Genomic DNA, 19,585 nt, shown 5'->3' with positions numbered 1-19,585 from the left:
AAAGGAGTCTGGAGAGCGAGACGGTGTTCTGGCTAGAGGAGCCAGGTTTAATTCCCAGAGCCCACACCAAGCAGCTCACAACCTCCTGTAACCGATCCAAGGGATCCGATTCCTTTTGGCCTCCATAGACACAAGTGAGACGTGCAGGCATAGCCACACACACGTGGAACAAAAACACATAAAGAACTTTAAAAGAAAGTCAACCTAAAAGAAAGGAAGGTCTAGCTTGGTTGACAGTTCCAGAGAACTTGGTTTGTAGTCTGTTGGTTCCATTACTTTGGACCTGTGGTGGGATGTTAGGGGGTGGGCGCTGGAGACCCATGATAACATGCAAACCAAGAGAGAGGGGCAGAGGCTGCTCCAATATTCACTTCAAGAGCATACCCTCCATGGCCTAGCTTCCTTCCACTTTCCCAGCTGTAAATGTTTAATTGCATCTCATAACAGTACCACCAGGCAGCCTGAGCCATCAGCACATGAACCTTTGGAGGACATTGTAGACCCCACCTGAAGCATACAGGAGAAGCCCCACATCCAAGATGGCGGGCGGAGGATCTGGGTCACATGCAAAAGCAGATGCCAGGCTGTTTCAGAGGACACACAGAGCCTGGCCACCCTCCAGCACAGACTGCCTTGGGGTCAAACTACCACAGGCTATGCTGGCATCTGTCTGCATCACCAACTGCTAGTCATAGACCTCTGGCTCAGGTCCGAGCAAGAAGAGGCTGGCAGTTCCTCTGGCAAGATCAGGAAACTTCTGGTCTAAGTTTTGTGGGAAGGCCTCCCACATAGCAGACGCTGGCCTCACACTTACCTTGCTGTTCCCATGTCCTCATGCTAGACATACACTAGCACACCAGGCCAGGACCGGCAAGCTCCAATGTCCTAAGGGGCCTAGCAGGCAGGCCAGAGCTCCAGCCAGCGTGTTTGAGATCAGGAAGGGCATGAGTTCAGGTCACTACAGCTGGCTTTGTGTCCCAATGTGAGCCTTGTGGGGTTCTCTAGCATAGGCTGGTGACCAGAAGTCTCTGTCATCTGCCCTGATAGTCAGATGACTGAGGACCAGCTCCTCAATGGCCCATCCCAGCATCCCCCTACTCTGAGCCAATATGAACCTGTGTCTTTAGTGGGTCCCAAGAGCCGTTGGAAATGGGAGAGGCCCAGCTGGATGCTCAGACAGAAAACCAGGGAACACAAAGGGTAGGGTAGAGAAATCTCATGTCTCTTACCTTGGATTCCCTCTTCTTGATTTTCTGAGGTAGACATGGTCTCTGAAGGAACACGATTTGCTTGGTGGACACACTCCCTTCCCTACAATGCAAGAGCAGAGGATGAGCAGGGGTTCCTGGGAGACACAGTCTCACCCGCAGGTGCAATCCTGAACTTCCTTTAAGTGAAGGAAGGCTGCCGACAAACCAGGGAGCTCCCTTCTCTGCTTTCCCATCCCAAGCCAAAGGCTGCCTCAGGCACCAACCAACGCTGCCCAGTTATCCCTAGATACTAATTCCCCTACCCTTGATGGACAGTGGCAGCTGGTGCCTTGGCTAAGTGAGGATACACTAGCTCTAAAGGAGTCCCAGTAGGAACAGAGGGATGTACAGCTCTGCCTTTGGTACTTATGGGATGGCTGGGCAGAAAATAAAGATGGGTGATGCTTAGCCCTCCGGTGCGCAGTGAGGAAGGCAGAGGAAGAATTCCTACAGGCTCCTACAGGCATGCTGACGTCAGGCTAGCTGTGAGATGGCAATGCCAATCAAGTCTGACCCACACTGATGGAATGAGATGAGAGCTCGTATGCTGTGAGTCACAGAAGGCAGGGCACCATGCTGTACCCTTGACAGAAGTATTAAAGGTGATGATGGTTCTCTCCACCTCTACCCTTAGTTCACCTTATTTTATTTTATTTTATTTCTTTTGCCTGAATGCTTGTCTGGGTGAGGGTGTCAGATCCCTGGAATGGAGTTATAGACAATTGTGAGCTGTCATGTGAGTGCTGGGAATTGAACCTGGGTCCTCTGGAAGAACAGACAGTGCTTTTAACCACTGAACAATCCCTCCATCCCCTTGTTTAATCTTCTTAATATTTTTTTCCATTTTTTTTCAGAGTGGTGTGTGTGTGTGTGTGTGTGTGTGTGTGTGTGTGTGTGTGTGTGTGTGTGTAGCCTTGGCTGTTCTGGAACTTGCTCTGTAGACCAGGCTGGCCTTGAACTCAGTTTGCCAGAGTCTAGGCTGGTGATTTCACTCCTTAGGGCTCATTTTAGAATGAGCATCCTGCTTCAAGGCAGCCCACAAGCACTTTGACCGACCAAAAGTTCAGCTCAGCTCATAAGTGCCCTCAGACCCTCAGGGTCAGATAGGCCTGCTCAGTCCCAGGAGCTGAGATCCACCAATGTTGAGATGTTTAAGGAGAGGAAGGGCGGTAGGTTTGCATCCCTGAGACAGACAGCTCTGTGCACCCGGGGTCACATCTCTCACAGGACTGGGTCTTCCTGTCTAATCTCATTGCCATCATGGTTATATCCTCTGGAAAGTAACTAGGAATGGACTCAGAGAAGCTGCAGGCCTTTGCTAGGATGACCAAGGCAGCAAGTGGCAGCTTTGGGATGTTTTCTGCTCTGCTGTATTAGCCCATGGCTGAAGATGCTCTGGTCTGGGAAAGAGTACAAGGTTCCCAGTGGGCAAACCCAAATGTTGCCACAGACAGGCAGGGATTCTGAGGACCCAAAGGAGCCAGAAGAGGGGACCAGGAAGGCCATGGGCTATCATGGTCATTTTCCCAATGTCAACCAGCCCAGGCCATCGTCTTGCCGGCTGCTGTTTCCCTGCAGTGTGAAATGCACAGTGAGTTCAGTAAAGGCAGAACCCTAAGGACCACTGGGTAGGGAGATGAGAGAGGGGAATCAATGTAGGTCAACAGGAAGGCAGCCAGCTGCTGGACAGGGGCCTGTCAGTACATACTGAGGCTTTAGGACCTGTTACCCCTCCCTACTGCCCACCGGGCCTCGGGCCCACAACAGACCTTTCTGAGTTTCACTTTTCACCCATGAAATTGCGACTATGATTATAGCCCTCACGGAAGGTTAGGAGGACCCAAAAGATAGATGGGAGGCTCAAGGACAAGGGGAAAGTGTCCATGAATCTGAACTTGTAGAGAATGCCACAAGTAAGGCCCAAGACTCAGGTCTGGATATCTGCCTCACAGCGGCGTGCTATTGGGAAAAATCCCTTATCATTCCAGGGCACACTTTCCTTGGCTAAAAATGAATTTAAAATAAGAATATTAATAAATCAGCTGGTACGGTGGCACATGTTTATCATCCAGGAGGCTAAGGCTGGAGGGGTGCTGGTTCAACGCCCGCCTGGGACAGAGTGGATCCTATCTCAAAGCCAGAGATCTACCTCACAGGTCTCTCTAGCTCAGTGTCTCAGACTCCTCCCCCTTCCTCCATTCTCCTTTTCTCTTCCCAACCCCCCACCCCTCTTAATTGAGGTTCTATACACGTAGTACTCCTGAGCCCAGAGCCCAGAGTAGGCATTGAACTGCTTTTATGTCTGCTGGTACAGGGTCCTGCCAGCCCAGGTGGCTAATTTCAGTCCCCCAGGGCAACCCTGACCCTGGAAGCCAAGAGAGTTCAGTGCCAGCCCACAGGCCTGATGCAGCACTAAAGAGAGTATCCACTTCTCAGGAGCAGTGACAGCAATCACCATAGTTACCATTCGTGTTACCTGGTAGTCTTGAGTATGGGAGTTGGCAGCACGCAGGTGAGCTGCCATCCATAGGCCGCCAGGGAGTTCAGCAGGGGTATGTAGTCTGTTTGCACCTCTGCACCCTGCGGGGAAAGGCCACCATGAGCATTGTTGCCACCACTGGACTCACTCTTCCCATGGATCCAACCAAACAAAGCAGAGGAGGGGGCTCCGAGGACATGAGCTTTGACTTGAGAATGTGGGGCCAAACAGTTTCTTCCTGGGCCAACTTGGGCTATACAGTCGGTAAGGAATACGGGGCCAAGATGAATTCGTTAATTTTGTTTTATTCTTGTCTTGACAAATAGTCTCCAGCGAGTCTCATTGAAGAGGCCGTTGCCTTCCCCCGAGCCCCATACCTAGCATATGCTAGCAGAGATGCTCTGGTGTCCTGGGGAGTTAGATTACATTTGATAAACGATCACCTCATTTGTATCCAGGTACCACCGCTACACACACAGCAGCCTTACTGGGTTCTAAGCCCTGTCACTCAGGGGTAAATGAATTCTGGTTGTGATTTGTTTCTAATTAGGACCAGAGGACAAATATTTGTTTTACAGTTTGAAAGTCCAGCTTCTCTGGCACTGGGAGGTAAATCTAGCATAAAGCAAAGTCACAGGGAATCATCATAGGGACATCTTAACCTCACAGGCCTTGCTTCGGAGTCTGGGCTCCTCACCAAGAATGAGAGTGTGGCCCTCAGACCTGCCCTGGATATATACTGGACTCCCCATCTCAATTGAGTGGCTTAGGAAAATGACATCTATCCAGGCTCCTCCAATCTCAGTAGCGTAAACAAAACTCCGAAAGGAAGCTGTGTCTGCAGAGGCTGACTGGCCGATTAGAATGCCAGTACTGTAGAGAGGCAGGGATGTTACAGATCTAGAGCCTAACCTTATCTTAGGTTCACTCTAGCCCTCTGGAACATCCATTCCTTGCCCATCACTATGTCTGAACTATCTTGTGATAAATAGATAGAAACCTTCTGCCATCTATTAAGTTAGTAGACCTCTAGTGTCCACCACCCCCAAAGCTAAGGACATCATCAGATAGCATCTTGGGCCAACAGACTAGCTCCGTCATCTGCTGTGCACCCTCTCTAGTGTTCCCACCAGCTTGCCCTGACTTACGACTTTCTTTGTTTTGTAAAACTGTAAGACTATGTCTGTGTTCAAACCTGGAATTTGGGATAACCTAAACCTGTATTCCGAGGCCATGGTCACTCAAAGTGGCTCCAACGGGAATCCCTTATCCCTTTAGGATGGGGGCTGTGGTTTTGAATCACAGGACCCACTTAGATCCATTCCCCGTTACTTGGGAGCTGTGTGCACTGAGGCTCATCCCTGCCTCTGGAGTTCACAGCAGCCAACACACATGCAAGCAAAGTGTGCACTGGCCTGCTAGTATGCCACAGTAACTTTGAGTGTCAATAGCAAAGGAAGGAGCCCTGGCCCTGGTCAAAGCAGGCCCGGCCAGGTACACAATTGCAGTGTGGGGCTTCACTTGGAGATATGTAGTCTAGACAGAGGAGGGCATGACAAGGCCTCCCTATCGGGCAGTTTAGGGAGTCCTGTTGGTGGATCTGGCTGCCTTGGGTTAGGGAACGGGGAGAAAGGCTGAGGAGATAATCCACTCTGAAGGGTCCTAGAATTGGGCACAAGTCCCACCCTGGCTACCAAGTCACCCGAGTCCCTGCTAACTAATCCGCCCCTGCGTTCTAAACGGTAAAGTCTGGGCCCATGCTATTGGTCAGCCACCTGTGGCACAGTCCTCAGTGGGAACTGGGGACATGTAGGTTTCTAGCCTTAGCCCTGCTGAGCTAGGGTTTCTGGGAGCACATCAGAATTTACAAAGAGCCACCGGAGTCCCTTTGTCAATGGGCATGAGACTGTCACGTGGACAAAGGCTCAGGGCGCGTCTGAAGAAAGAAAAGGTGTCTATACGGTTAGAGTCCCGACCCGCCAGCTGTTGTCAGTTTTACTTGTTTTCTCGTCCACATGAGAGGAAAGCAGATGACTTTCCAAGAGTCTCTCTCTGTACCCCAGGGAAATGCAGGTAGGGGCAAGGGACAAAGGAAGAATGGGAAGTCAGGAAAGGAAGCCTAAAAGGCAAGGGACCAACCAAAAAGGAACGACCTAATCATTTACAGGACAGTCAGAAGAGGGTCTCCACGGCCCCTCTCAAAGCTGCAGTCAACCAGCCGTGGCTCAGCAAGCCGGCAGCCTGACCCTCATTCCTGTTGGGCCTCAAGACACCCGGACACCCACCTTCCTTTCAGACTAGTGTGAGCTTCCCCGTCTGAAAGAAAAGCCCTGTGGCTGTGGTCCTAAGATTCTCTAACCGCACCCCCTTGCACTCCCAGCTTAAAGACGGGAAAAAAAAAAAAAACAATTTAAACCCACACACTCAAGCTTTGCAAGGTTCTGATTACTTGGACCCATCATGGATAACCTTCCCACTTTATCAAGCGCTGTGACAAGCTACCACAATCAGACAGTAACTATAGCAACCATGTCAAGCTTTGGCGCCTTCACAAAGCCCTGCGCTGCTAAATGCAGTCTTTTCATTGGTGGCTGTGGCCAGGCCAGGGTTTTCTCTGCAGGAGCCCAGAACTGCACGACAATGACCAACCCCTGCCTGCAGCCTGACCTGCCAGCTCAGACAGGTCTCACCAGGGACACTTCTGTCTCCTATCTCATTCCATCTTATTTCACTTTGTCACTCTCTTCAAGAGAAAAACAGCAGGAATTCTCCCAAACATGCCCTCCCGGCCCAGCGAAGGTAGGAAATGTCAGCCATGGGGAGCTGAATCATAATGGCCAAAAGGGACAGGGGATATACAGTAAATCTACAGAGCCTGGAACGTTCAAGCTCAAGTGCTAATTCCCGGCTGTCAATCAGAGTCGACAAATAAAATACGGACGGAGGGGGAGGTGCGCCTGCCACGCCACGCTTGGACCTTCTGGGCTGGTTCCCATTTAATTCCTATTAAATATGGCTTCCCATAAGCACCTATGGATGCTGTTTTCCTTGTTAGCAGTGCAGTAAGATGTCATTTCTAAAGGCAGGTGAGCCCCACGAGGCAAGTGGAAGGCACTTTTAACTCCGTTAGCTGAGAAGGGCGGCTGGAAACAGACAGGGAGGGCTGCTTTGATCTGCTTTTTTTGTGACACTCCTATGAAGGAGAAGAAAGCACCCATGGTACACAAAAGCCATCCCCTTATCACATGAAAAGACGTTTCTTTCTGTAAGCCAGAACAAAAACTTTAATTAACTCTCCTCTCCATGCTGGGTACCTAATCTCTCATCACACCTGAAGCTTTAAAAAAAAAAAAAAAGTGGATCATGTCCCGTGTTTTGATTTTGTTTGCTTTTTTTTTTTTTTTTTTAACATGCCTTAAAGGAATTCATTTGTATTTACCACCTTTTGCCCTTTGATTCCTATTAGTTTCTCCAGCGGTTGCAAATCAGCTGAAGAAACAGACACCCAACATAACCTTATCCTACCCTCCAAAGATTATGACAGGGGAATGTACAGCTTACTGAGAAATCCATCTGACTTAGCATTCCTGAAATCCTCTCTGCAGGGGAGACCACACACTGATCCAGTAAGAAAACTTATAATCCAGGTGTCAGTGTCTTCTTTCTTCCTTATCTCTGTATTACATAGTTTTAAATAAATCAAAAGTCGGTGTGTTTGATTATAGCTTTGTAAAAACGTTTCATGTAATGGGCCTGGAAGAAATAAAAACACTCCAAGGAAACACGTTTCTCTCTCAGTCTTTAAGGAAATCCACACCCCAAAACCAGGGCCATAAAACAGGCCCAAGACTTCAAGAAACCGGGTCCCTGCTCATGCGTGTGGAATTCTGGGACCCCGGAAATCTCCATCACAAAGTGGTCCTCTCAGACCAATCAAGGCTTGCTTCTGCTGTTCACCTCCCTCTCCTGATTGAGTTCTTAACACTTGGTACTGGAAACCAGTGTGTCCAGGCCCCTTTCTCCATTCCCCATCCCCCTAAACTGTAGCCAGTATGAGACCCAGAGACTTCAGCCCTGGTTTCTAACACTAGATGGATGAGCAGAGTTTTGTCTTCACTCTATTGGCAGAATGGTGATCCACACTTTGTGTCTCTGTCTTAGCCTCTAAGCCAACCTCCTGCACTCGAGGTGGGGGGGGCATCTTTGCCTTTTCTGGAGCCCACACACAACACTGCACAGGCAAGGGCCATGTAGACACCTGTGATGCACTGGGAACTCAACTTTGTGTCCCTAGACACCACAGTCTTCCCTTCTTCTGGATTGTTCCCTCTAGGAAGCCCACTTGGGAAACTTCTGGGAACTTGGTTTTGGTGACATTTCCAAACTGAAGGATACTTTTTGTAGGAATGAGCCCAGCCTGTTTAGACCTGTAACATGGGCAATGGGCCCTCTGCAGAAAAAAAAAATCAGGGCTCAAGTCAGATCTATATCTGGCCTCAATATGCCCAGGACAACCAAAATCCCTGGCCTAAACTTGCCATGTTCAATGGATCAGAAGCTCTCTACATGCAAGCCCTTTTTATCTCTTAATTCCACTCATGTTTGTTCTTCCTTCGCTCCTTCATTTCTGCATGTCTGGTTTTATTAGCTTGAACTTCTGAACGTAATCCCCAGACTCTGTGGTTTTGACCTGTCCCGTGAGCCTGCGTATAGACGATGGCAGCAGGAGCAGAGCGGGCCCTGCAGATAGACGGTGGTGGCAGGTTACCCTGTGCTGTTTATGCGCTCTGAGAAGCTCACTCTGGAGATGGGACTTGGCCCTCCCACTTCAGACTCAATCATGTTTGTCTCATGATGTCCTTCTTAGCCTGCCCTGGGCCTGGTTGGCCCCTCTCTCTGTAACAAGGAAGAGGAGAACAAAATGCCCTTAAGGACAGCTAATGAACAAACTATTTTCAATATAGATTACTGTTCTAATGGGATGCTTATCCATGGAGAGGCTCTCTGTCTACAAATCATCAACCAGTGATTCTGACATAATAGTTCTGAGGGGCTTCCTTAGTTGATTTCTAGAGGTATTTTACATGTTTTACTCTGTATCTGCTACATACACCTACCCAAAGCTCAAACATTGTAATGATTGCTGGTTCCATGTTCAGATAAAGGACTGTCTTGTGTTTTCTAGAAGGGTTGCCTGGGCACGTTAATTTAGTACATTATGCAGTTTGGATTTAGAGTTCTTTTATTGAGATGGCATTTACATAGCACTATCCTCTAAGCCAAACAACTGCCATCTTCATAAGACCCACCTTGGCTGCTTATATCATGACATCTGGTGGACTGAGTACAGATGTTCCCTCACAAAAGGAGGGAGCAAAGGTCACCCGACCCTTATCCCAGGGTAGATGTGACTGTTCATATTTAGTATGTGAGATGTGGGGGTCCCATGAGCACCCATGCTATGGGAGAGGAGCTCACTTTACCATGTAGCTGAGCTCACCATGAGCAAAATGCAACCATGAGGTTTACCACCTGGAAATGACATCCCGGAAAGAGCAAATATTACGTGACTTCACCACCATCTTGGTTAATGTAACCACACAGCCATGAACCCAAACAGGGGTATTCATCAAATGTCCCAGTCCTACCAAGCCCACATCCGTTCTTAGGGAGACTAAGAAGGTAACACCAGGCCCCCCGAGGTGTGGTGTGTTCTTTTTTATTTTAGGTGCTTTGTTTTGTTTAATTTTGACAATTTGTTTAGTTTTACCACTAGCTTCTAAGGGAGACTTAAGAGTTCTCCTCCAACACCGTCTACTATCAAAAGGGGCTAACATAATTCATATCTCCAGTGACCCAGAGCTGTTCACTTCCTCTAAGGGCAGAACTGCTTCAACAGCTTTCTTAAGGATGCTCTCAGTAGGAACTGTAATGTTGCCAATAGCCTCACCTCACCAGCACGGCACACTTCCAGGATGCATGCTGCCACCAAAGCCGCCTTATGCTCTGGAACGTTGCCATCTGTTAGGCGACCGAGCCTCCTCTCAGGCACTGTAACTGCTCCATTACCTGCTTTTGCCAGTTTGGAAGAGTGATCTACTCCCCTAAACCCCTAACAGCAGTTAGGGTGACCTCTGAGATGAGAAATGAGAAGCTAGGAGCTAAACAGATTGCCACACAGGCAATCAGCAGCGGGAGGTAGGGTAAACCCGAGATGGTGAACTTTCAAAATGGCTTCTTCCTCACCTGAGACAAAGCCTGGCAGCCCAATGGAAAGGCCTGGCAGGTTTTTCTCTGGCAAGTAGGCCCCTCTGCTGATAGACTGGCCTGATGAGTTCAAGTCCAGCCAGACATCCTGTCCTCTTCAGACTAAAAAGCAAACAAAAACCCTACCCACTAGTCCCCAAAGAAAGAGTGGATTTTTTAGGTTTCTGTGTCCACCCAATCAGGATGAACTTACCCTCTGGCTCTCACTTCACCTGTAAAGATGCTGGGGCCCCTGAAATGGTGGGGAGAGCTTTCCTAGCCAGGCTGTGCCTCTCAGCTCCTCCCAACATCTCAATGACTTTAGCAGTTGGGAACATACTACTTTGTAAAGTGTTCACAGATTTCACTCACTCCTTTGTTCCCTCCAAGGCAACTCGTCGTCACCACCTAACTGGCCTCCCTGCTTTCATCTTTCTGAGCCTCTTCTGGCCCTCAATATGAGCTATGCAAGTACTTGACAGGCCCTCCCCATTGGACTCTGCTGCCACCCACCAGCTCCGAAACCTCCCTGCCTTTCTGGATTTCCCCTGACATCAATACCCTTCACCTAGCTAACGGGCTACCCACATCTCCTCTCTTCTAGCTACACTGGGCTCAGAACTACAACAGTGACAGTTTCTCTGCATCAATTAACCTCCCTCTTACCAGCTCAGAAAGCCTAGTTCAGATCAACTTGGTGCTTTCAGGGCCAAGTTGACTTGGCTGCCCTGGTACTCGGGCTAGACCTCATGGCTGCTGCCAATGGAGGGATTTATGCCCTGCTCCAAGAGCAATGCCACTTCTACATCAGCAACTCCAAAGACTTAGAGGCCAGACAGAGAGTTGGGCAGCTCTCTCCTCTCTGGATGGGGTCCTGTTTCCCTCCTGCCCTACCTCGCCACACACACACACACACACACACACACACACACACACACACAATAGCTTCACACTTGCCTCTTTACCCTGTCTTTACATATGTTACAGAAGTCCCTCCTGGACCACTAGGTTCACCACGCAGGATGCAGTACAAACAGACCCCCAAACTTCCAAATGGTGCCTCCCTGCCAACAGGAACAGTGCCCCATATCTCTTATATGCAAAGGGTCTGGAATAAAGAAAACCTTCCCACCCCCAAAACAAGGCCATACTATTAGCCCAAGGCTTCAAGAACCCTTCTGCCTGAGAACTCTGGAAAGCAACCAATCCCATCACAGCCTGGAGCCTGGACGTACCAAAACAGGCAATCTGACCTAATCCCTTCCTGCAGTTTCTAGGCCCTCCCCCTACCTATCTTTGCCCTCATTGCCTGCACAGCATTGCCTCCCGTGCCCCTGGATACTCGGCCACAGCATTTGAGATCATCAACCTCGCAGACTACTAAGTCTGCTCTCATCATTTTGAAGTTGAAACGAGTCTATTCTTTCGTTTTCTCCCGCTGACTTGTTTCTTACAAATCTATCAGGGCACTGAAATACCGGATCCCAAAGAAAGGGAACTTCCTCTGGAAAGGCCCTCGTCACAGGGGAACGCGTCTCTTATAGATTCCACGGAGTTCTAACACCTTGTCAGGCCACCTTGCAACAGGAATGAAAACTCCCCCCACAAAGTGTTGTCTGCAGAGTCTGATTAGAAAGTTAGTGACATGGAGAAGCTGGGCCTGCCACAGTTACTTTATCTTGGGTTGGCTTTGTCCCCTGCCCACTTCTGTGTCAGAGCTATCATCTGGTGACAATAGTTACAAACCTTGTGGAATCTATTAACAGAACAGATCACCAATTTCCATCCACCCCAAAGCTAAGAATGTCGTCAGACGGCATCCGAGATTCACGGAAGTGCTTCCCTCATCTTGCCAGAACTGCCTCTCTGGTGTTTCCACCAAGGAAGTTTTCAACTAATTGGTTTATGACTTTTCATTGTTCTGCAACTGTAAAACTTCATGAGACTACCTCCATGTGGGAACACAGTACCTGGGCCATGGGCATTCAGATTTGCCTCCAAAATAAACCATCTCTCACGCTCTTTGAAGCCCAGGCAACGAGGGGTCGATGGTGGGCAGGACCACACCTTGCCAGGACTTCTTATCCCACGTACCTTGGCCCTTCATTTGATTTTAATCTCGTTTCAAGACCATTAAGAGGACGGGGGGGGGGGGAGGCACTGGATCTTTCTATCTTTCCAACATGAGCACATTGAATAACTCTTTTTTTTCCTGCTTTTGACTATTTTAATTGACTTATTGAGAATGGGTGACTAAACATGGCACAGGAAACAGGTTGTGAGCCCAAAGTTCAATAATGACTTGAGTTATATTGTGACCATGTCTTCTTTATTATGTATGTCATCCTTTATTTTTCCTGCCATCTACCACCTCCATCTCCCTGAGAGCCACAGGAACTCATAATTAATGCATTCTATGAGTTACGACCCAAGATGTAATTTATGCCATCATTCATCATGTCTTGCAGTGGAAGCCACCATTTCAGTAGCTCTCCAAATTCTTGGTCCAATCTGCTCTGGCTGCTTTCTACACCTGTTTTCTCTGCTCAGAGTCTCTGACTTGCATGGTCTCGTGTTTAGTTCCCTCTCATTTCCCTGGAGCACATCCTATGCTCTTGCTTTTGTTTCCTTCTCGTTTTGCTGGAGCACACCCTCCAGAGGCTCCCTAGGAAGCAGTGCCCTAGAAACCATCTGGATCCCTACATGTCTTTGCCTGCATCTTAAATCAACCACTTGGAAACAGAATCCTGGACCGACATCTGCTTCTCACTTAAAAATCTACAAGTATTGCTTCTAGATATTAGCTATTGCAGTTGATATGGGGGTCACTCACTCTGAATAACATGGACTTGTAAAAAAGAAGGAGTTTTTACTATAGCAGTCTGCAGAAAGGGATGCCATCATAGAAGAAAAGCATAAATATCTCCATAGCTCATGTGTTGGGAGGCGGTTGTTTTTACAGTCCCTGACCTGGAGAAATGTCCGCCTTCTTCCTCCCATGGGCCAGGACTTCAGATTCACAGTCTAGCTCAGTTTCCTTCATAAATCCCCATCTACTGATTTAGGAGCAAGGGCTAATCTAATGATTATCTATCTAATGATAAGCCCCCTTCTCTGACCACGGACTCAGTCACCTAGCAGACTGCCTGTAACTCTCCAACACTCAGATGTCAGACACAAACAAGCCCCAGATACCAGCAAGGGTAGAGAGGGGCCAGCATCTCCTACTCAACTGTAACTGTTAGATGAACTCTAAGCACAGCTCATGCTGAAATGAACCATAATACTTTGTTTCTTACAAGTAAATCTGTATTATAAAACATTATTTTCTCCCGAGTGCAGCCTGTCTGTGTGTCGTGAACACTTGACCATTATTTCAGTTTTATTAACTTAATGTTTAAAGGACCCACTGGATTCTCATTCTAAAGAACAGACCGCAGAAGTAAGATATTTTATTTAAAACAAGTCCAGGGGCATGGCAAAAGACACCATACACAAATCCAAAAGACAAAATGGGCAAAACCTAAGCTCAAACCATAGAATGTTAAAAACTGACAAGAAAAAATGATCTAAATTTTAAAAGAGACAAAGATGTGGCAACGAGGGAAAGAAAAACATTAAATAGCCATTAAACACACGGAAGAACCAACCATCTCATAAGAAAATAAATGTAAATTTAGCTACCTGAGGCACTGAGTGTTACATATCCAACCTTCCAGGGTGAGCGCCTCCTCTGTTTGCCAGACAGTCAGGAAGCAAGTGTCCTCACACACTGCTGATGGGAGGGCGAATTGAGTCAACCCTCTTAGAGAACAACTTGAGAGCATCTATCTCCCAGAGTTACAAATGCATCTACCATCTACCCTTTGACCAACAACCTAAGTTCTGGGAACTCATTCCACATGTAAGAGATGGGGGTGGGGGTGCAGAGCTGCTCTGGAGGACCATCTGGAGGACTGTCTGTAGCAGGGGGACCCTGACAGCTACTGCACTGCCGCCAACCCTGGAGTCGGCACACGCGGTTTCATCCCTACGGTGCAGAGGCTCCGGGGTGGGACCGGGGCAGACAGGACAAGGAGGGACACTCTACTCTAGGACGAATGTGAGGATCCCGTAGAAACACTCAGGGAGGTACTAAACGAAAGGATGCATAGGTGCATGTACGCACCATGGTGTGCCCTAAAGATGTGCGCATCTCAGAGCCGTAGCTTCTGAATACGCCCCCTCACACAGTTATAACACCTGGTGTATATTATGAAGGATCCCAGGGCTGATGGCCTATCCTAAGTTATTGGGTGGGACCACTATAATGAAAGGGACCCTTTTAAGGAAGAGGCAGGGAAGGGGATGGGGTGACAGAGGCAGAGACCTCAGTGATGTGGGAAGGGTTCCAGAACCAAAGGACTGAGGGGACCTCTAGAGGCTGGGAAAGCAAGCAACAGATTATCTTCTCCAGAACGTGTGGTGTGGGGCTCACACTTGCCTTTAGCCTCTTGGTATCTGCTATGGTTTGAATGTGAAATATATCCAACACACTTTTATTTTGAATGCGTAGTCCCTAACTGGGGCACTATTTGGAGAGGCCACAGAGCATTGAAAGGAAGGGAGCTAGCTGGAGGGAGCAGGTTACTAGGAGTGAGCCTCTGTAGGTTATAGCCTAGCTCCTGGTCCCGGTACCTTAACCATCCTCTGCTTCCTGGCCACATGCCTTCCCTGTTGGGAAGGATTAAAACCCTCAGAAAGTAAGAGCTAAAGCAAGTCTCCCCTCAATAAGCCACTCGTCAGTTACTTTGGTCACGGCGATGCACAATTAACGAATATATTGTCCATTTCTGTCTTCAGAGAGTTTGGAGGTGCTGGCCAAGGGAGGGGAAGGGGAAACGCAGGAGGAAATAAGGCTGGGAACTGGGCTCCCTGGAGAGGAAGGGGAACAGAGGAAGACACAGGACAGACAGGTCATATTCTTAGAGGACGAAGCCCTAAGCAGGAGGAGGATGCCACGCTGGGAAAGCGAACATTTCACCTCCACTATCAATAGAAAGGTAAGGGACAGTCAGAAAACCCTAGTCTGTCCCTTAGTATCCCAGAGGGCAAGGCCATGTCAGTACCATAGTTCTTTTATGAATCTCCAGTTAGCCTGGGCCCTTGGAAGCAAAGCTGCAGAGCTCAGACCACAGCAGGCAGGCAGGCAGGCAGGCAGGCATATGGATTGGGAGCTCATGGCTGTGTGGGTAAAGCAGGAAAGTGAAGGAACAACTTGACCCCCTACCCTCTCTGAGGAGAAGGCGAATCTCTCTGGAGCTGACACAGGGCAGCCCTGCTATCTACTCCCCCCTCAGGCGTCCCATCACACAGGGCAGAGAGCCTGCCAACCAGAGGGAGGGACAGACAGGCTGGCCGGCTGGAGATGTTGTTTGCCTCTTTGTTTTATGCACAATGCCCCAGAAAAACATTTTGCTGATGTGTAATTAGGCGAACATAATAGCACCTCCGAGAACCGGCATCTCATTTTAGACAACTTTGGCTCAAAGGGAATAGGGTTTTCTTTTTTGTTTGTTTGTTTTATTTTTTATTTTTATTTATTTATTTATTTTGGAGGAAAGGGGGAATGGATGAAAATGTATGCAATCCATTTTTCCCCGGATCTGAGACTCCTCAGCAGCCAGGGCTGGTGAATTCACATTTCTGCCTGATTGTCCCCACCGGAGAATGACAGCAAACGGCAGCCTTTGAGAGGCTCAGTACAATAGCACATAATAGATGGCATTATTCTGTGAAGTACACGGCTCACAAAAGGGCCTCCAATGTGACCTCCCTGTCCGGGACTCCTTACAACATGGCCGCAGCTCCCTATTCACACCTCTTGAGTTCAGGCTGCTCCCACAACTAACCCTGACAGACAGCACCTGGCAGCTGTGACCACAAAGCTCTGAACCCAGGCCTTGAAGGGCTTTCCTGCACCTACCTTCCCTCCCAGAACGTTTCCTATTTGGTGAGGACAAGCCTAGGCTAGCCTGTTGGATGATGGCAGGCAAGCATCCCAGACTAACAGCAGACAGGTGCAAGATGCCTTCTTGGGGCAGTCAGGAGCCACTTAATGCCACAGAGTGCACAGACTTTCTCATCAGGGTTAGCAAGAGCCCTGTTTTAATTCTCTGAGCTTGGGGTGCTTTACCAAGCAGCAGGAGCTAACTGGTAAACTGTCCTTATTCTAGCAGAGCACAAACACCGAAGCAAATGTCTAGCAGGAAAAAAAATCTTAGTGACTTTTAAGAAGTAACTGAAACAGCTAGAACCTGGAGTAGGAGGATTGGACGCTGCTCATTTTTCACCATCAAGGCTGGCATAAGTAGCCCTCACATCTTGCACGCCAGGCATATTGTGACCTTGCATTTCCTCTGGAGCCATGATGTCTAATTTACGGTAACCTAGATGAAGCCAACAGCCTCACTAGCATGCTCTGGGAGGGAGAGATAAAAACTCAGAACGAGGAAGAACACCCCAGCTCCCACCATTGCTTGGCATCTCCTACAGAACCATGCCTGGCTGGCAGGGAAGCTAAACCTGCATGTGTGAGATAACCCTTCCCTGGTTCTGGGTACCCAGCTCGCTGGCTGCTGTGCGTGTTTTCTCTGAAGTCACACACTCTGGAGCCGGGCGAGGGAACGGGTCATAAGATGAAGGGCAGGAGGCAGCCTGCTATCCCTGTGATCCGTGCTGCCTGCTGCTGCTCACTTGAGCTGGCAGAATGAACGCCAGGCAAGGAGTGTTCAGCACACAGGGCTCCTGTAGCTTATAAAAGCTAATGAAGCCGGACGTTTGGAGGTCAAAGGCATGATGGCTGGGGCAGATCCTGCCCATTAGTGGGGCAGATGCTGAAATTCTTAGTGCAAACGTTAAGCAGCTCAAAGATGCTCCACACTGTCAGCCAAACATGCAGAGGGAGCACATGCTGGGGCAGCCAGTGTGTGTGTGTGTGTGTGTGTGTGTGTGTGTGTGTGTGTGTGTGTGTGTGTGTGTGTGTGGTGGGTATGGGGTGGGGGAGGAACAATGACCGCAACAACGTGTAGCCCCAGGAGCTGACATCTTACAGGGGCTGAATTCAGAGGGCTAGTTTCCCCTCTCCACAAACTCAGAAGCAGCTTTGCTTGATAACAATTAAACAAGAAACACCTTCTCCATCCAGGGACTTGCCAAGTTCCTACCACTCACTTTGAAGGGTGAGAAGACATTACGTTTTCTGAGAATAAATGGAATTTATCAATTTGTTTCTCTTTAGACAAACTGACCGGCATATTTCTAACCACTGTTTCTTTTTTACTTTCTCTGTTAGAGAAGAAAAAGGACCGAAAAGGGGTTCTCCCTACAATTCAGGATGAACTAAAAGGTATTTATTTTAGAGTGGAGGGGATGGGGAAGGGAGCAGTTTGTCTAAGAGAAATTCTAAGACTATCATCTTTACAGACCGGGTTTACCAATAATCACAAAATGCTAACCCAGAAGTCATCTGTGCATAGCTATTAGTACAGTGTTAATAGGGAGGAAGTAGAAACCATGGTCAGCTCACTGGGCAGCCAGCAAGCACTGATCCACAGAGCATCTGTGGTTTTCCTCACCCTGGTCGACTCAGGGCTCCACTTTCCCCATCAGTGGAGGGGCCATCAGCCAGTCAATATTCTCTTTTGTGGAGACCCAACTGTCAGTATCATGTTGCTATGGTTACCAGCATTTTAACGCCACTCTCCCCTCTTTTCCAACTGAATTACACTGCTAATCCCCCACAGCATGTCTTCAGAGGACCCAGCTTCTGGTACATTCATGTCTATTAGCGTTTCTGAGGTACGCAAAAGCTCCAGACGAAATATCCAGCCTTCAGGACATGCCAGACTCTTGACCGTTCACTCTTGGGCCCCTCCTCAGAGAGAAATCCATGTAAAGCCTAGTATAGCAGATGTGCTACTGAGTTCCCATCAGCATCTGGATTGTGACCCACCATAACGTGAGTTAATGAATTACAAGTAGCCATCAGGAAAATTCAAATGTTCTCAGAGAGCCTGGCTCACTCCCGGAAATCTTCCCACAATCCTCTCGTCCTGCCCCACCAAAACACATCTGACTTCACTTTTGTGCCCTCCTGCATTGGAACATGGTTTCCATGAAGGCAGGAAGTTGAACTTGCTCCTGGGGAAACCAAGTCCTTATGTGGGAGGCGTCTTCCCCACACATCACTGCTGAGTGAGTAGAAGAATCTTGGCCACTTGGTTCTGCCACCGAGTCTTATGTTCTCAGTTTAGTCAAGTGACCATGGGTCACACTTAACAATAAGAAGACACAAGTCTGTCATAGACAAGGCGAACTGGAGTTTTATCTACCAGGATCCTCCTCCATTTCTCTTTTTCTGGGCATTGTATATACGGAAGTTGTAAATATACTCACATACAAAAGTCATACATAGAGAGCTATGTTCCTACTCTTCACAGCGTGCTCAAGACCACTGGGTACTTCTGGGAAATGACTGGGGAACTGAACTGGCCACCTGTAAATGTGTCCTTTTCCTGCCGTGTCCCTGGGGAGTGTGTTGGTGAGTCATCTTATGAGAAGACACTCCTCACATGCTATTAGGAAAATGCAAATTAAAATGAGAGAACCCCCCCCCCACGAATGTTAGGATGGTGAATTCTAAAACACCAGCAGCCACCAGATGAAATGACAGGAACACTCAACCCCAACACTGCTCGGGCTTCAAAATGGTGCTTCTACTTTAGAAGATAGTTCTGCGACTTCCTACAGACCAAATATGCTGGCATCACGGCCTGGCAGCCACATCTCTCTTTTTTTACAAGGGAGCTGAAAGCATCTGTCCACATAAAAACCCGCATGTGGATGTTTTCAGTGGTTTTATTCATAAAATCCAGACCCAAGATGAGATGTTCTCCAATAGATGATGGATGAATAAAACTAGTATCCCAGATAAATGGAACTTCATTCAGCACTAAGGATAAATGAGCCGTCGGTAACAACCAAATGCACATCTGGAATGACTTCCTGGAACTCAGGGGTACGTCCATGCTTCAGACCCCGACAGCCATACAGGACAGCCCACGGCCTCTCACTATTTGTGTGTCTACCAGATTTCAACAGTACCCAAGGAAGACGTGAAACCGAACAAGGCACAGGAGGGCACCTTGGGACCCTGAACGAAGGTCTTGCTCTTGCGAGTGCAGCGGGTTATGTCCCAGCCACACGCCCTCATCCTGCATTGTAATTAATTAAGGGGTGCTGGGAATTGTACCTAGAGCACTGCATATGGCAGAGAAGTGCTCTGTTGCTGAGCTCCATCTTCAGGCTCCCTTTTATTTTTACTGAAATTGTTGGCTTGGGCTGGGTAACTATGATCCCAGCGGTTGGGAGATGGAGGCAGGGGGATTGCTGTGAGCTTGAGGCTTTGGCTACAGAATGAGACTGTCTCAAACCAATACATTATTTTATTGGCCAAATTAACTGCCAAGGAGTGACAATGAGTGAGCACCTGACTGCATTAATGCATCCTCTGCATACATTCACTTAACGTGCTTCAGGCCTCTATGGAGAACTATTTGCCCGCCTTTCC

The 19,585-nt window shown here is 48.4% G+C and overlaps 1 protein-coding gene across 1 annotated transcript in view; it reads right to left on the bottom strand.

Annotated features, from left to right (window-relative positions):
* The window catches only part of Rftn1 (raftlin, lipid raft linker 1), a 188,229-nt gene that overhangs the window by 4,275 nt on the left and 164,369 nt on the right, over positions 1 to 19,585 (bottom strand). Inside the window, exons 8-9 of the mRNA XM_051204191.1 lie at positions 3,727 to 3,830; positions 1,230 to 1,311 (exon numbers count right to left, since the gene is read on the bottom strand). Of these exons, the coding sequence (XP_051060148.1) occupies positions 1,230 to 1,311; positions 3,727 to 3,830 (186 nt within the window). The remainder of the gene's footprint in view (positions 1 to 1,229; positions 1,312 to 3,726; positions 3,831 to 19,585) is intronic.

The sequence above is a fragment of the Phodopus roborovskii genome, unplaced genomic scaffold (genome assembly GCF_943737965.1).
Source record: "Phodopus roborovskii unplaced genomic scaffold, PHOROB, whole genome shotgun sequence".
In the NCBI taxonomy this organism is placed as follows: Eukaryota; Metazoa; Chordata; class Mammalia; order Rodentia; family Cricetidae; genus Phodopus; species Phodopus roborovskii.
This window is presented reverse-complemented; position numbering and strand designations above follow the sequence as displayed.